At 36.2% G+C, this 17,285-nt stretch overlaps 1 protein-coding gene across 3 annotated transcripts; it reads right to left on the reverse strand.

Moving 5' to 3' along the window:
- Positions 1-59: 59 nt before the first annotated feature.
- On the reverse strand, positions 60-11,684 carry LOC132154715 (calsequestrin-1-like). Of its 3 annotated transcripts, none has more exons than XM_059563374.1 (12): positions 11,272-11,684; positions 5,098-5,191; positions 4,415-4,515; positions 4,155-4,266; positions 3,986-4,059; positions 3,103-3,233; positions 2,978-3,023; positions 1,735-1,789; positions 1,518-1,618; positions 1,328-1,402; positions 1,148-1,254; positions 60-1,060 (listed from the first exon to the last, which is right to left on the reverse strand). In XM_059563374.1, exons 1-12 carry the CDS (start codon positions 11,506-11,508, stop codon positions 835-837), a joined length of 1,359 nt encoding a protein of 452 aa, XP_059419357.1. In that variant the 5' UTR covers positions 11,509-11,684; the 3' UTR covers positions 60-834. The 3 variants fall into 3 exon arrangements, with proteins under 3 accessions (XP_059419357.1, XP_059419356.1, XP_059419355.1); XM_059563373.1 differs by having other exon boundaries at positions 60-1,069; XM_059563372.1 differs by having other exon boundaries at positions 60-1,254; positions 11,272-11,683.
- Between the last annotated feature and the right edge of the window lie 5,601 nt (positions 11,685-17,285).

Below are 17,285 nucleotides of genomic sequence, written 5' to 3' on the forward strand. Positions count from 1 at the left end.
ATTTGTAATGTAAACATATTTGTAATATCTAATTTAAAAAAAACTGTGATTCACAACACTTTATTCCAATCTGTTTTTATTTTAAGACTTAAGAGTTAAACCAAGTTGTCTTTATTAATAAAAAAAAAAAAAAGTTTATTTTTCTGTAGAAAACGTGATTTACTGCACTTTTTAGACACAGAAGGAAGGCTGGACAATCCCTTCTCTGTCTAACATCACATTAGTCACATCCTATCTTACCAAAGAAAGAAGGTATGACAAATGACCTTGAGGAAAAGCCTGCTTAGCACCTTTAGGTCCTATCACAGTGGGACAAACAATCCATCCACATATTAGTACAAATATACATTGAGACAATAACAACAAATTTAACAGATGGATGTACACTTAAATAATGTTGCTGCTCCCTCTGACAATCTTACATTTTTTTTGGTTGCATTTTTATGCTTAAAAGTCAGGTTCTTTTTCAATGTATTAGTGGTGTGTTTAACGGCCAATTACAGTGTAATGAAATGGAAAAAATGGATGGCAAAGAACTGGAAGCAATACATACTTTGCTAATAATTTTGAATTTAGAAGTGACGTCAACATTCGAAAGTGAATATCTGAAGGTTTAAGAGAGAGCGTGGTCTTTGAATAAAACATTGGGACAATGGGTGAGAGAATGGTAAGCACATTCCTAGATATGCATGGAAGGTCACAGTTAAATGATGAAATTTTTAACCTTGTGATATCTGCCAAAAAATAATGAAGGAATTTTTATGATGTTGATTATTCAGATAGTTGCAAATAAACAGACTTTAGTTTGGATAATATATGTAAAATGGTACAAGTTTAATCGTCGTCGTCATCATCATCATCATCGTCATCATCATCATCGTCGTCATCATCATCATCGTCGTCATCGTCGTCATCATCATCGTCGTCATCATCGTCGTCGTCATCATCGTCGTCGTCGTCATCATCGTCGTCGTCATCATCGTCATCGTCGTCATCATCGTCGTCATCATCGTCATCATCATCGTCATCATCATCGTCATCGTCGTCGTCATCATCGTCGTCATCGTCGTCATCGTCGTCGTCATCGTCATCGTCGTCATCGTCGTCATCGTCGTCATCATCGTCATCGTCATCATCGTCGTCGTCATCATCAGGATCAATTTTGTTCTCTAGCACATCCTCCAGCCAGTCCTCCAGCTCATCAGCTGTTGGCATGTCATCAGCGTCATCCATATCAAACCAGATACTATCAGCCTGCAGAGGATACAACAGCTCAGTCTCGAAAGACAGGACACACAGCAGATTAATCCTACTGTGAGAAACTTACATCATCCACCTCCACTACACCAATCTGAGGTGAGGACAGGTCAATGTCGAAGGTCTTCTCCCAGTAGGGAACAAGCTGCAGGTCACAGAGACGCTCTCATCACTGCTTATGTACTGGAATCTACTTTCACAACAAGGATTATATTTGGAATATTCCACAATTCTTAGCACAATAAAAACCATAGAGTTACCAAAGGGAAGTCATCAGGGTCAATCCAGACAATGCTCAGGTCGGGATTGTCTGTGTTATCCTCTGCCACCTCTTTCACGATTTCAAGGAATTCAAAGCCATCTGCAAGGACCCCCAGAAAACAGCAGACACGTTCAAGTGAGGGATAAAGTTGTATTATGTTCTTAAATGACAGTGGCCTTGATCATAATAAGCAGCTTAATACAAATTTCTCATACCTGGGTCTCCCTCCTCAGCAAAAGCAATTATATGCTCGCCATCAAGAGCATCCTCCTGTCAGAAAATCATGGTTACAGAACATGAAGCAAAAGATCTTGTGCTCTGCAGTCACTATATCAAATCATGAGATTACATCTTGGAATACCTTTGCAATGTCTTTGAACCTTCATTAAGAATATAATTTACTGTACATTAGTTTCCTTGTGTCTAGCAACAGTTTCTAAAAGATAATCTTGTGAATATACTGTTTATATCCTGAAGGAAATAGCAGTGCTTGCAAGGCAGCATAAGTAAAGTGTTTAAATTTTCTGAAAGATATGGACCCTTTTCACAGATTATGATTATGTATTTCTGCAATAATTATCTTAGTAAATCTACAGGTTTTTTTATACTTAAATTTTTAAAGCTACACTTTGTAACTTGGTTAAAAAAAATAAAGCTAAATGCATCTTCCTGAAGAATTTGGTTTGTTGTGGTTCGATGTGCTGATCTAAACATAGATACAGGAAAGAGCTATTTCAGTATTGTTGAGATACTATTCGTTTTAATTTTTAGATTTTCCATATTAATTGTAATTTTAGTTCAAGTTTTAGTAATTTTCTTGGTGTGTTTTTGTCATTTTAATAGTTTTTGTTTAATGGTTTTCATTTTATTTTTAGTTACCCATAATAACCCTGATACAGGACATCGCCTCAGGGCAGATGGACAAATAGAAAATGTGTTTTTGTTTTGTTTGTTTGTCAATTTTTTTCCCCGTTTTGAATGATCCATGGCTCATTTGTTGTAACAAGAAATCTTCATCTTCTACCCACAGGCTAATGATGTATTTATGCAATTTTCTTGTGGAAATTGTCCCAGCAGTTTATCAAAGTGTACTTGGGTAAAATAAAGAAATGGTTTGGAAGGTTACAGTTACATAGTGTAGCTTTAAAACAGTTAGAGTACATTTACATCACCTTACTTTTCATTACATACCCTTGGCATTAAATTATAGACGGTTAAATCAAGGAGGTCTGTAATACCTGGAGAGAGCTATCCATTAGCATTCCCATTCATCTCAATGGCAGAGTGAAATTATCAACAAAACAAACTTTGAAATGTTTCTGTATGTGAAGTGGTTCAAGCTGAATTTATTGTAGCAAACTGTCAAAAAAAAGAAGAAAAACAGAATGTTTCAGCAATATCGTGTTGCCTTGCAAGCACCGAAAAAACTGTTGTATGACTGACACAGCATCAGCTTACCCAGATCTCATACATGTTGTGTGGCTGCATCTTCCTCAGTGTCGGCCTGTTGAGACATTTTCAATAATTTTCACTAATGATTTAATTTCTCAATTTAAACCATTTTTTTACATCAGCCAACACACCTGTCATTGTCCTCAATGAATGCAACAAGCTCTTTCTCACTGTAGGGTTTACCAGGGATGACGACGGGTTCATCCATGAAGGGCTCATAGAAGTCCACCTCATTCAACTTCAAGTCTAGACTCTTAGCAACCTGCAAACAGTGGTTACATAGATTTGATCAATGGAGAAACTGTCAATTTCAGGGCAATTTGACATGCATAGAAATAAAGGTGTTGCTTTAAAAAACTACTCATGCAGATTTACTTTTCATTTGAATACAGTCTAAATATTGCTACACACTACAGCTGATTATGGAGCCGCAATAGTCTTTATGCACTATGGACACCCATAAAATATTAATACATTAGTGTAAAGTTTTAGAAAAAAAGAAAAGAGTTCATTTGTTTATTAAAACTCTGCTGCCAGAGTTAAGCTACTGCCATTTCAAAGATTCAGAAAGTCATTTTAGCATAAATAAAAAGATCCAGATGAGATCTTTCAGACACGTCCTGATTTTGCCGAGTTAGATGTGCTCCTAGGTCAACATATGTTGTTGACCCTGGTAAAACATTTTTAATAAAAAAAAATGTAGTCTTGACCATACACCTAAACATAACTTAAACCATTAGTAATCCTTAAAATCAGAGAAAGTGATAAATGTATGGCCCTGATGTACAAGCAACAAACCCTGACTGTAAGCCTAAACTTCACAAAAACTATAAACTGGTTCTTCAAATCTGATTGGTTAATCACAATGTTGTTCCAAGGTCAACAAAGATGTTGATCCAGGAACATGTTGCACTTGGTAAAACCAGGTTCTGCAGATGAGATAAGAATACAATTGGTCAAACTAGATTTCTGTTAGCACATAGGGTTGTGTAAATAACGTTTACATTACATTACCTTTGGACTAAAGGTGGCAAAGAACTTGATGTGTGGATGAAACTCCTCTGCTGCGTCTTCATATTCTTGGTAGTCTAAAAATCACAAGGCCACAGGTGAACTTCTCAAACAGATTACTTACTTTTAAATGGGAAAAAAAGCCCATTGCATGGCCCATTTGGATACGTACGCTCAGATTTCTCACTCTTGAAGAAACCCACCAGCTTGATATCCTCCTCAATATTGTGGAAACCTTTCAACTCTCGCATATTGTCAATGATCTCAACTGGATCCTCAATGAGCTGGGAAAAGAGTTGATTAGATAGGGGGGAGATTAAAAGAATATGCAATAAGGTGAAGTTGTTGGGGGAAAGAATTGCAGGAAGTATATAAAAAATGTGAAAGAAAAAAAAACATATCAGCACCAGGTATAAATTATTTTTCACATACATCATAGATGAACTCCACCAGTGTGTCCGCAGCAAGCTCTCCATCATACTCAATGACCTCGTCCTCAATGAAGATGTAGACACTGTCAGCCTCATCCAGACCTGAAGAGCACAAAATAGAATTAAACCTGTAAGAACCATGTGGGAAAATGTCCACCAGAGGTCATGCTTGTTCTTCTGCTGATATCCTATAATTGAACAAGTCATCAATACCAGAGGAATTAATAAATCATGAAATAAATCCTAAACCAGCAAAAACTAGTTTTGAGGATTTCCACCAGAAAACACAATCAAATCCAATAAAAAAAAAAACCCAAAATGACTTAATTGATCCTATTTCAAAAATGAATGATCCTATTCCTTCCTCTGCCCTATAGAAACAAACATGGACTTATTTACAGACTAGACAAAACAGACCACAACATGAAGCTTTTTACATAAACATCAACATTTTAGGTTAAGGTTATGTATAAACAATATTTTTTTTATTTTAGGTGCAATGACTGATCCCTGCTTTCTTTTTCTTCTTCTTCTTCTTCTTTTTTTTGCATAATTTTATTAAACATTTTTATAAAACTGCATGCAAATGAGTTCATTAGAAGTAGTAAAGTAGTTTTTTATATGGAGTAGATCACATCACATTATAGGTATGGTAACATTTGAGTGTTTCTTAAATGTGCTTACCTAATTTCTTGGCAACAGCTTTGTCTGTCTTCTCATCGAGTAGGCCAATACCGATGTCCTCATCGTCAAGATCCTCCAGGACTTGTGCAGCAAGCTGTGTAACAAAACAACAACAAAAAAGTAAAAAAAAAAAAAAAAGAAAAATCACAGTAACACTAATTTTGAATGTCCTTCAGCTTTGTTAAACACCATGTGTGATTTAGTTGATGTTTAAATGCATGTTAGTGGTTCCCTAACATATACCCTGTTCACACAAAATAACTGTTCAGAGGAAAGTTCCTGTTAATTTGCAAACACTAAAGTAAAGTGACTTCTTGTTTTAAGATCATTAGGGTTTGTGTCCTGTCAGCACAACCATTATGTATTTATTATCAAAATGAGAGCTGGTTTTAGTAAATGAGTACAAACACAGCGTGTTGGACAAGGACAGACAGCAAATTTGTTTTCTGCCTGCACAGATATTTCAGGCTGTGCTGTAAGAACTGTGGTTAGTTTCGTCCACAGTCTTACACCCATAAAAGCCGTCATCAAGAGCGCTGCCCCTGCACTTTCTAAATCGGTGTGAAATTTGACCCATATGATGGACAGCTGCTTCCACCAATCACAGCGCTACATGTGCCTGCTGAGCTGGAGTAACAGGGTGTTGGCGTGGTGACAGATGCAACCAGCCATTGTGTGGAACCAATTCCTATACATACTCACACATGCCTCACTTTGAGTATTTTCATCCATGTAATTCAAAAATTATCAGTATATATTAGTAACTTCTAAACATATTTGACTTTGTTTCTTCCATGCAAATCAAAAGGGCAAACAATGTGCTAAGTAAATGCTCTTCTCTATGTAATTACTATACACTGGGACTGAAGCCTTTAAGCTTCAAAAAGAATGAAAAAGCAGAATAAACATATCATAAGCATGTTTAATGTCACATGATGCATGCAGAATTTAAAGTCTTTTGATGTCATGTGATAGCTTTGTATGAAAAACAGACTGAATTTCAAGTCATTATTTACTGATAATTTTCCCCTCAAGTGAGCTGTTAACTCATATATATCTATAAGTAGATCCCTCATTTGACTAGTTGACATATGTCAACATGTTCGCAATCTTGGAACAGTTAACATTTCAGATGCTGCTAAACACTTCTGCAGATCTGTTATGGCAGATAGCTTATGTAATGCTCCTTATGTGATATCTAAGTAGGTATCTATGCATTAACCACCATGATCAAATCAAGTCAATAAATTAATCAGAATGTATCCTTCAGATCATCCTGGGGTACGTTTCCCAAAATCAACTATGGAAACACACCCCTAATCTGATCATTGTAGATATCTGGCACAAAAGAATGATTCAAGAATCATAAAATGTTTCTTTCTCATCAACATGCCAAAGAAAACTTTTTTTAATAATGAAATACATTTTCAGTCTGAGACTTGGAATTTAGTGCATTAATTTGCATTAATTTGACGTTTATTATATTTTTTATGGTAAAATTTCGAAAACTTCAATTCTCATTCTCTCTATTGCAATGTATCGTTTTTTTTCCAGAGAAAAAATCATTCAGGTTCGGAGCAACACGAGGGTGAATTTAACCATAAATTGTATTAAACTGACTTATACTTCGAAATTTCTTTTTGAATCTTGTATAATTTGATTACTTAAAATAATGGACTTATTGATCATATCATTTTGCGAGAATTTGATTTGTAAAAAGTGTTTAATGTTTATCCAACTATTTATTTTTTAAATGCGCTATCTGAGGTTTGAATGCAAGTTCTTTCAGTTTGTTTATAATATTAGCATATTTGAGCGATCATTCTTCTCTATATTACCGTGCCTTATAATAGGATAATATTTCACTTATTTTTATTAATACTAGTATTTTAATAATCTCATGTTTTCCTATCAGTTTAGTCCTATGCATTAGTGCAATAGCTTAAAGGGAGGGGGATGTATGTCTGTTAATCAAATCTTAGGCTAAACTCAGCTAAAGGCTTAAGGCCAAATAGACCACAGCCATATAAGGTGATCCAGAAAAAGCCATTAGTCAACAAGAGAAGATTTTTGCAATTAATCTAGATGGAGTTTGCTAATGACAAATCAAAATCGGGTGATAGAGGAAGGAGGAGGAGACGTTTAATGCAATACACAGCCATGGGGTAATGCACCCTTTTTCTTCCTCTTTGCACCTCTCCATCTCTTTCAGTCATACATTCATAGCTTCAGTATATATTCGTCAATTCATAAATGTGATGAAAGATAATTAAATAAACAGTTTAAAATTCAGTTACAATAGGCCTGAGGAATGTTTATGTCAACAATAAGTTAACCAAAATTTGTAAAGGAAATTTAACCAGAGCACCCTGTGCTGGTTGGTGTAAATGGAAGCATATAAGTGTTTTTATAAGGGAAGAAAGCAGATCTTCTGGTATGGAGCATCACAGCAGTCTGTACCACACAAACAGCTATGGCGTCTATAATTAGCGCTGCTGCATAGACCAACCAGGACTATTTTGGCAAAGTGGTGGTGACGTTCAAGTTTCTGGGATCCGCTGACAGGTACAGTACTATGCCCAACATTCAGTCCTCTCAGCCAACACTACAGATTTCATGCTAGAACCTCCTACGCCCAGACAGCACACCTGCTGTTATAAGTTATTATAACTCACGTAACATTACATCAGCGCTGGACTGCTTGGATGCATTTTTTACCGCACACATTACCCTCATATCAATGGTCTATCAAGAAAAAGGCTTTGCATAATGCATGGCTGGAAAATTATTTTGGACAATGTTTATAAATGTTAATAAACCAACACACTTAACCAGGTATATTTCATGAAAATAATATTAATAATAATAACAATATAAATAATAATAATTATTATAATAAACATTTTTTTTGTGTATTTGATGTAATGAAATGTGTTACCAGGAAGTCGTGGCCTAGTGGTTAGAGAGTTTGACACCTGACCCTAAGGTTTGTGGGTTCGAGTCTTGGGCCGCAATACCACGAATGAGGTGCCCTTGAGCAAGGCACCGAACCCCCAACTGCTCCCTGGGTGCCGCAGCATAAATAGCTGCCCACTACTCCGGGTGTGTGTTCATGGTTTGTGTGTTTACTGCTGTGTGTGTGCACTTTGGATGGGTTAAATGCAGAGCACGAATTCTGAGTAGCTTTTTTTTTAAAGCACATCGTTCTGAAAAGCGAGGTGTGCTCTGATTGGCCAGCTAACCAGTGTGTTGTGATTGGCCAAATACCTCAAGTGTGTGACGGAAATTTTGTCCCTCTTAACATATTGTGATGCCGTGTGTCCCAGCATGATGAGACAAAACCAATAAAACCCATTACAAATGAGGCATTTGTTGCATCCAGTGGGGACATAATTACTGATTATAATGACTTATACAGTCTTTTGACGCATTGTGTTGCGTATCGCGCCACATAAACATAAAACCATGTCTGCATTTGTGATCGGAGAAACAAGAAACAAGCACTACTCTACACTGCTCAAAACTTGCGTTTTAACCTTCAGTGGCCAATCCTTTACATATAAAAGTAAGAAACGCCAGACTGTCCTTGCAAAGTTGGAATTGCCAAACTTTATAGAAACAGACACCAGTGTTGTTGGCTACTCTCACAGGAAACAGTCCTCTTCCTCTGTAAAATGTGCTGCACGCATCTGAATATTTGGGTTGGACTGTTTTGGAACAGTGTTGTAAATACAATTTATCCACTGATTTCTAGTTGTGTCCTTTTTTGGAAGGCCAAACAAAGTAGTTTTGCTTTCACATGAAACAGCATCTCTTCCACATGGTGCCGGCTTCAAAAGCGAGAATAAAAGTTATGCCTTCTTTCTTCACATCAACATTTGGGCGGCGATATGCAAATCTTCCCACATCGTGATATAGACATGTGGGGGCGTGTTAGAACGAGCTTTATCTGAAAGGTTGACTTGAAATAGTAATGTGAAGTATTTTTATACTATTTGTGTTATTTTATTAGTATTTATATAGTATTTAATCATATCTTGAGTTTGCTTTTATTTTCATTCAGTTTTAGTTTGTTATTTCAGTACTTAAACTTATTTTATTTCAGCTAGTTGCCAAGGTAACATATCTAATTGTCATTTAAGATCATTTAAGGTTTTTTGAGTTGTCACCTTTATTTCTATAGCACTTTGCACAATACAGATCGAGTCAAAGCAGCTTCACAGAGACAAACAGGAAAATAGCAGAAACACTTAGGAAACTCAACTATAAAGACATTTCGGATTTTGCTGTATAGCTCTTATGGACAATCGCGCAGTTTAGCTCAAGTCATTTCAGTGTTGGTTCAGTTCAGATCAATAACAGTGTGAAGGTCAACAATTTTGAAACAGTTTCAGTTCTACAAAAAGGATCTAATATGTGTATTATCTTTTTTTACAGCTTTATTAAATATGTTATTGTTATTATTATTTTAGTAAACATTAACCACACTGTTGTCAACAGCTGGCTAATCTCTGTCTTCTTACGCAATCTAATACAGTGTTACTAATGATTTAGCCCCTGGCCCTGTCCTTCAGGCCCTACATACTGTACTGGTATTAAACATAAATAGAAAATATCAATATTGAAGCTTCAAAATGCTAGGAATGTTATTTTACAGTACATTACATAATCTTTTTTAACATTAGTTTTAGTACTTCCATGTGGGCCTGTCGACAAACCCAAGTTAAAATATACTGAGTCTGAGATAAAACAAAAAATATATATATTTTTTTCTTTGAAAAATGACCCATCCAGGCTTATGCTCAGAGTGCAAATATACTGTGTGGTGCATCAGCACTTTTCTGAACATAGATGCCATAGTTCAGAGTGTTTTCATGGCTGGTGTAACAGGCCCCACATTCCCTTGGCTCTGGTGGAGTATAATTTTCCTTCTGATCTAGAGCAAAGCTTCTGGTGTATATAAATAATTCAAGTAATTGTCCTCTATCAAGGTTGAGCAATCAAAAACTATGCCTAATACTAAGGCTATTAACATCAAATTATGGTTTCAACCACCCACGAATAGATAAATCTATGCAAATTACAATATTTTTGTCAAATTCAAGGGCCATGCAGTTGTGTTGACTATCAATGTAATGTTCCATGATCCATAAGAGCAGATCTATAACATGCCCGGAAGTAAAATATTGCTTGCTATAAATAGCTACACAGTAATTCCTGTTGCGCTGAACTTGCCTGCTGGTTTCAGGAGTCTTTGATTGGCATGGCTCATGCAGCAACACATTTGACTATTAGCTAAACAAACCTATGGCTGGCTATATCCTTCAGATGTAGAAAACAAAACTGAAATTAAGACAGAACTTCATACAAGCTCTTACCAGTCTTATTTTGACATCATTAATATGCAATTACAGTATTTATTTAATATTTTAGTTTTTTTTGTACTTATGTGCTTGTCATTTTTATTAGTTTTATTAAATATTTATATTTAAAAAATCATTATAATTTCAGTTTAGTTTCAACTTCAACTTTAAACCTATTAACTATTCATTTCATTTAAGGTTTGTTTAAGGAATGTTTTCAATATTTTAGCTTTATTTCATTTAGAGGAAAACTATTTTTATTAGTTAACAACAATGGTTTTCACATTTATTCTCAATAATTTATGTATAAATATGTTCTGCTCTTATTAAAAGGCTGCGCAATGTGTAAAACTCACAAATAATATGTCTAACTGACTTAAAATAAAAAGGTTAGCCACACATTATCTAAATAAGTGATATCAGTAGCAGGGTCATTACAGGTGTGCATATACATTAATATTTTGGCAAAATGAGTAAATCTGATAATCTACATTTACTCTAAATGGTTCTCCACCTTTCACACATCTTTAGTAAAGGATTTTCATTAACATCTACACTCTAAAAAATACTGTGTTGCTTTTGGGTCAAAATTTGGGTCAAATATGGGCAAACCCAACCGTTCGGTTTAAAATTTAAATCTAAAAATGTAGCCTAGCAGTTGGTTTGTCCATATTTGTCCCACGTTTGGGTTGAAACAACCCAGCATTTTTTTTAGAACTCATGCTTCAGAATTGTCCACAGTTAAACTGGTTCCAGGTGCTACCTACAGTATAACCCCATCCCCTTTGGCCAATTTCTGAATCAAACCCACCTCAAGGGCCAGCTCCTCAATCTGAAACTGTTTCTGGGCGACTTTGCTGGATCCTACGTGCTCATGGTAGTACACCACCATCACGTCATATTTCTTCATCACAGACTTGAAATTCTTGGCATTTAGGTCGTGAACGCGGTCCTTTCCATCATACTCAGGGATGTCCATACCCTTCTGCCCCCATGAGAGCTGCCCGAAGGTCAGAAGGAGCCCAAGGAACACTAGGTTCCACTTCATGATTCAATACTTAAGATGGGAAATATGTAGTTCCAATTAATTTAAAACAAACTGCCTAATTACTTCATAAAATTACGTTAGAAAGAATGTGTGATCCCCGCCACCCAGAACAGACAAGACCAAGTCCTGAGGCCCCCTGTATGAAACCCCTACACACGGGTAAAAGAGACGAGTAACAGGGTCAAGAGCGTTTTAAGGGGGTGGGATTACATGAGTGCATGAGAGAGAAAGAGACGCTGAGATTGATACGAGAGAGAGAGGGCTGCTAAAAAAGAAAGAGACACGATTCTTCATGGAGTGAGCCAGACTAGAGATTGGAGCAAGGCAAAGTAACAAAACCAAACAGATTTTTTTTAGTATGACCTTTAGGGGAACAGAAAATGTGTGTATGGGAGAACAAAAAAATAAAGCATGAATGAGAGATTATGAGAAATGAAATGTTATGAGATGGAAAGGGATCTTAAGGCACACATGAAGACTTTTTCTCCATATTAAGTGTTACACAGATCATATCTTAGCTAAAAATAGGGGGTGGGGGGGGTCTTATTTGCTGCACTTAGCTCATCCTCGGTGCTAGAATGTGGCACTAGGTCACTCCAGGATGACATGGAGAGATGAGGCTGGTGCAGCTCTTTGGGTTTCACAGATGTCGGTTTACTTTTTGGGCAATCAGTTCTGGCTTGCACTTCTCTCTGACCCAGAATGGTTCACATGATACTTGCCTGACCGCATTCATGCTCAGTGTGTTTATCAGCACTGAGAATGCTTTTTTATGGCCTACATGCTTAAACTCTGGGAAGACATTACAGTGTATGCAAAAGATTATATGTGAGCACATGGCAGCTAAATAGCTCAAGATTACTTTACAAATAGAAAGACGAGAGGTAAGTTATTAATATAAGTCATGTAACATGATATTACATGTCCTCTTCCCTTCGGGCCTCTTTATTTAGTAGCCTGTGGAGTTAACTCCTATTTAGTCATCAGCTGGTGGTTAATGATGAGGCAAAGCAGAGCATATGAGAGAGAGAGAGAGATGACGTGATGAAAAGGGGGTCGTAAGAAAATGGAGAATGCTCGGATGTCACTGCACATCTGGTGTTGACTATTTCAAAAGCATCAGCCCATTTAGCATATTCCTATGGTGTTTGTTAGATGACATCAGAACACTTGGAGACAATGTTCACAACATATTTATCTCTGATGTGACCTATTTCTGATGATATGCAATTAGAGAATTTTTTTTTTTACCTATCATAAATTGATTGGGTATTTATACATATATACTGGATATATACGGTGCATATTAGTACTTTAAAGATACATACATATACATACATATATATATATATATATATATATATATATATATATATATATATATATATATATATATATATATACATATACATATACATATACATATACATATATATATATATATATATATATATATATATATATATATATATAATTTCTCAACACTATTAGAAACACTATTGTGTATTTTTCTTACACAATTGCTATTGCAGCAAAGGGGAACACAAAAATATATTTGTTAGCTTCCATTAAGCATGACAACTTCCACTTCTAAGAAACTCAGCATTGTGTAAAAGGTCTATCATGTAAAGCACAAAACAAATTGATACAATGGATACTGAACTAATCCATATTCATATTTTTCATTATGGCACCATCTAGTGGTAAACAGAATATAATACAAATTAAAGACTGGAATAGAGCTTTTATTCAGCAAGTTATTATACTCTTGAGTATTTCACATGCATATTGTTATGATAGCTATCTGTCAATTATAACTTGGTTTTGGCAAAACCTGATTAATTAATTAACCACCAAAATGCACACCAATATAGAGACTTTCAGATTCAGACTAACTCTGTTTTTGACTATTCTCTTGAAACTGAAGTAAGCTAACGGCTATGCATTCATATTCAGAAGATATTGTAGATACAATTCAACAAAATATCAGCTAAGGACACTGTCTGCAAATCACAGAATTTATATAAGTAGCCTATATAAATGAGGATGATAAATCAGAGAGTGTAATTTTTTTAAGACAGTGACTTTCAGAGTTATGTACGTTGCATGTCTATTATTATTATTATTTATTATAAAACATTATAGACATTTTTAAATATAAATAAATATTTACGAGATACCATATTAAAATGAGGTAAATTGATATTGACTTCTAATGCACATCTAAATATGTTGGGCTGAATGTGTAATTTTTAATTTTAATTGTAATTTCATATATATTAATAATATTACTAATTGTAATTTACAATGTTATAAATATTTGTATGTTTTTCTTTTCAGCCATGGATCCAACAGGAGGCATTGCTGATATATGATTAAATATTATGAAGTATTTCATTAAACTATTTTTGTTATTTCATATTTTAAATAGTATATGTTGAGGGAACGACATATATTTTTCTTGTGGCCACGAGTTTAATGCGTGAACAAGCCTGCATGGCCATAGCAAGCTGGGATTATCAGAGATAAATTGATTGATAGTTTATTTAGAAGTAAGAAATTATATTAATTATTATAGAAATTATTATATTATTAAATAATTATATTAACCAAAGGTCTAGGCTACCTGACAGTATTGCGTGCAATGTAGACAGCATTGGAATAAATTCATCATGAATAAATGTTATACAAAGTATATTAAAATAGGCCTAGAAGAAAACATTTTTATTCATGCCACAGTCTCCATTAACTGATTGTCTTTTTCTGTAAAATTTTTGTATGTTAATATTATTATTATGGTTGTATTTTTACATTCATTATGTTATATATTTGATTTATTTTCCCTTCATTTCAATCTCTTTAATAAATGTTCTGAATAGTTTTGTAAATAATTGCCTACTGTAAATGCTGGACATGGCAATAAAGCTTTGATTATGCTGTATGACTGGAATTTTTACTGGAAGTACAGTTTAAAGGTTGAATTTAACATCTATTTCATTTTATATTGGCTAATTATTAGACTATAATTAAGGTTGAGGAATGAATTTGTAAATGAAAACACAACATGCTTATTTATCGTCACACATTAGCACAAACATAAAGTCAAAACTTTATTGGCATAACTGTCAGGCATTTACAGTATTTGAAACCAATATATGGTTGCATATTAATGATAATTATACAGAATGTTATTTAGGAGTCTTCGGTGCAATGCTGTGAACCAGAGTCCCATTCTCCTCTGACCTCTAGCATCAACAAGGCATTTTCGCCCACAGGACTGCTGCATACTGGATGATTTTCCCTTTTCACACCATTCTTTGTAAACCCTAGAAACAGTTGTGCGTGAAAATCCCAGTAACTGAGCAGATAGTGAAATACTCAGACCGGCCCGTCTGGCACCAACAACCATGCCACGCTCAAAATTGCTTACATCACCTTTCTTTCCCATTCTGACATTCAGTTTGGAGTTCAGGAGATTGTCTTGACCAGGACCACACCCCTAAATGCATTGAAGCAACTGCCATGTGATTGGTTGATTAGATAATTGCATTAATGAGAAATTGAACAGGTGCTGCATGTTGTTTGACTATTTACATGCAAGAATTGTGAGTCTTTTTGGTAACTAAATTAGTATATGGCAGTGTGCATATACTAAGCACTTATCTACAAAGATCTGAATGATTGTGCTCTTAATGGAAACAAGTTGTATACAATTATCATTGTGATGAGTGGGGTGGGATCATGGAACTGAGGCTTGGCTTGGCTCCCATGGCTCTCTGCCCCGCCCCAATTGTCATAAAAATGTTAGTCTCTAATAACTTTAAAACAAAAAATTGTTTGTTTACTCAAAATATTTGAGGCAACACGTTTCCTCAAATGTTTTGAGTATTTTTATAGTTGAGTTGAGTATAACTTATCGGGTTTTACAGTGTAGGCACACCTGGGGCATGTGGCAAGGAAAGGTGCCATCTGATCCTGTAAGAGTTCCGTGCAGGTGTAGAGGAGGTGAGGACCAGCAGGATGGTAAGCCTGCATCAGCAGGGGGCATGGATGAGATGGGAAGGAGCACTGTTGAATAAACTGACTTGGAATGACATCTGGAAGTCAGAACCACAGCTTATTAAGTTAAACTGTCAATAGCCGCGTTTCCATTGTCGGGCTAAAAGCGGGCATGCTAGTGCGTGCCAGGGCCAGTCGCGTTTCCACTGTCACTTCCGTGGCTTGATCCTGCCTCGTTGGTGCTTTCTCGGGGCCAACAGCCAGGGTTTTTTGGCCCGACGAAAACCTTGGGCCAAAGCGGGCCAGCTGGGGCTAGAGGAGTGGTTCTGAACAAAGAGGAGTTTCTCCGCATCTGGAGAGCATCAGCGCCACGGATCATTTCAGAAAGATAACAGCTTTAACACCAGCATTAAAGACTTTTTAAAATAAGTTGAGCTCAAAACTCACTTTCAGTCAGCAGCGAGTGTTTGAAATAACGCGATCCAATCTGATGTGGATTATAATCACCATAAAAGGCAGAAATATTTATAAGCGATGCAAAAGATTATGCACGCTAGGCCATATTAAACATGGTAAATATGACCGTTTGAAGAAATCAGACGTCAGCTTTTTATTCTCTATCACAATCTGTATTCATTTAGTAACATATTTTATCTGTCATAAGTCTCGTATGGAGTGTCATAAAAATATAATAATGGATTTTGTTCAGGAGCTTTTATAAAAGAAATTATCATTCATTCTAAATGTCTAAAAAAAATTTCTTATTAGTTTTCTGATAACTTCTCTTTGTTGGTGAAATGATAGGGTTGTATGACGCTGTTCCTGAGATGCATGTAAAGGATGGGTTTTAGTGAAGCGCAGCGGAGCTTCAGGCTCGACAGTGGAAACGCTGCGCTATTCTGGCCTCGTGCTACTGGCCCGAGGCTATAAGCCCCGCCCGGCCCGTTTTAAGCCCTGGCTCGCACTGGCCCGACAGTGGAAAAGCAGTTTATGATGTGCTCCCCAGGCCTGTTAACCTGCATGTCTGGGGCAAGACAACTTGTCCTCGTTCATTCTGAGTAGCTGCCCGTCATCCCTTGGAGAGGGTAGCTATAGCTGGTGACACGTCCTGAAGTCTGTGGCAGAGGCCATTTCCAGTGCAGTGGCCAACAATAAACATATCCGCAGTCAGAGGAGAATTGCTTTTGTAAACGCTGGAGAGCAGCCACGATCGCAAGATAACACCAGCAGCCAGCTTGCTCTCATCAGCACCAGACTGGAAACTGCAGGTTGACTTGGGTAACCAGCTCAAGTTCCCAGGATTTTGTAACATCGACCTATTTAAGACCAGACGTGGTGCTGACATCTGCTTCTTCTAAGCAGTTTCTATTGCTGGAAATGATAGTCACTTGGGAGGACCATATGGAAGAGGCCAATGAACACAAGCAGCATAAGTATCAGGAGCTTATAGTCGAGTCCTGGAGGAGGGGTTGGATGGCTCGCTGTGAACCCATTGAGGTGGGGTGAGGAGGCTTCGCCACCCACTCCTTGTGTAAGAGCTTCACCCTTGTAGCGAATCAGCTCAAAGGGGAAATATGAATAATCAATCAAAACTAGTTATGATTAATTATAAATATTTAGATCTGCTGTAAGTATTTACTTGACCTCTCAGTGTCAACTGTCTGTCAATTCTAAGTATGTTACTTTCCTGTTATATTAACTAGTAATGCATTATAAGCGTGCTTAAAACACATACAGTACACAAAAGAAAATATACAAGAACAGTAACAGCATAAACA

The sequence above is a fragment of the Carassius carassius genome, chromosome 12 (assembly GCF_963082965.1).
Source record: "Carassius carassius chromosome 12, fCarCar2.1, whole genome shotgun sequence".
NCBI classification, from domain to species: Eukaryota; Metazoa; Chordata; class Actinopteri; order Cypriniformes; family Cyprinidae; genus Carassius; species Carassius carassius.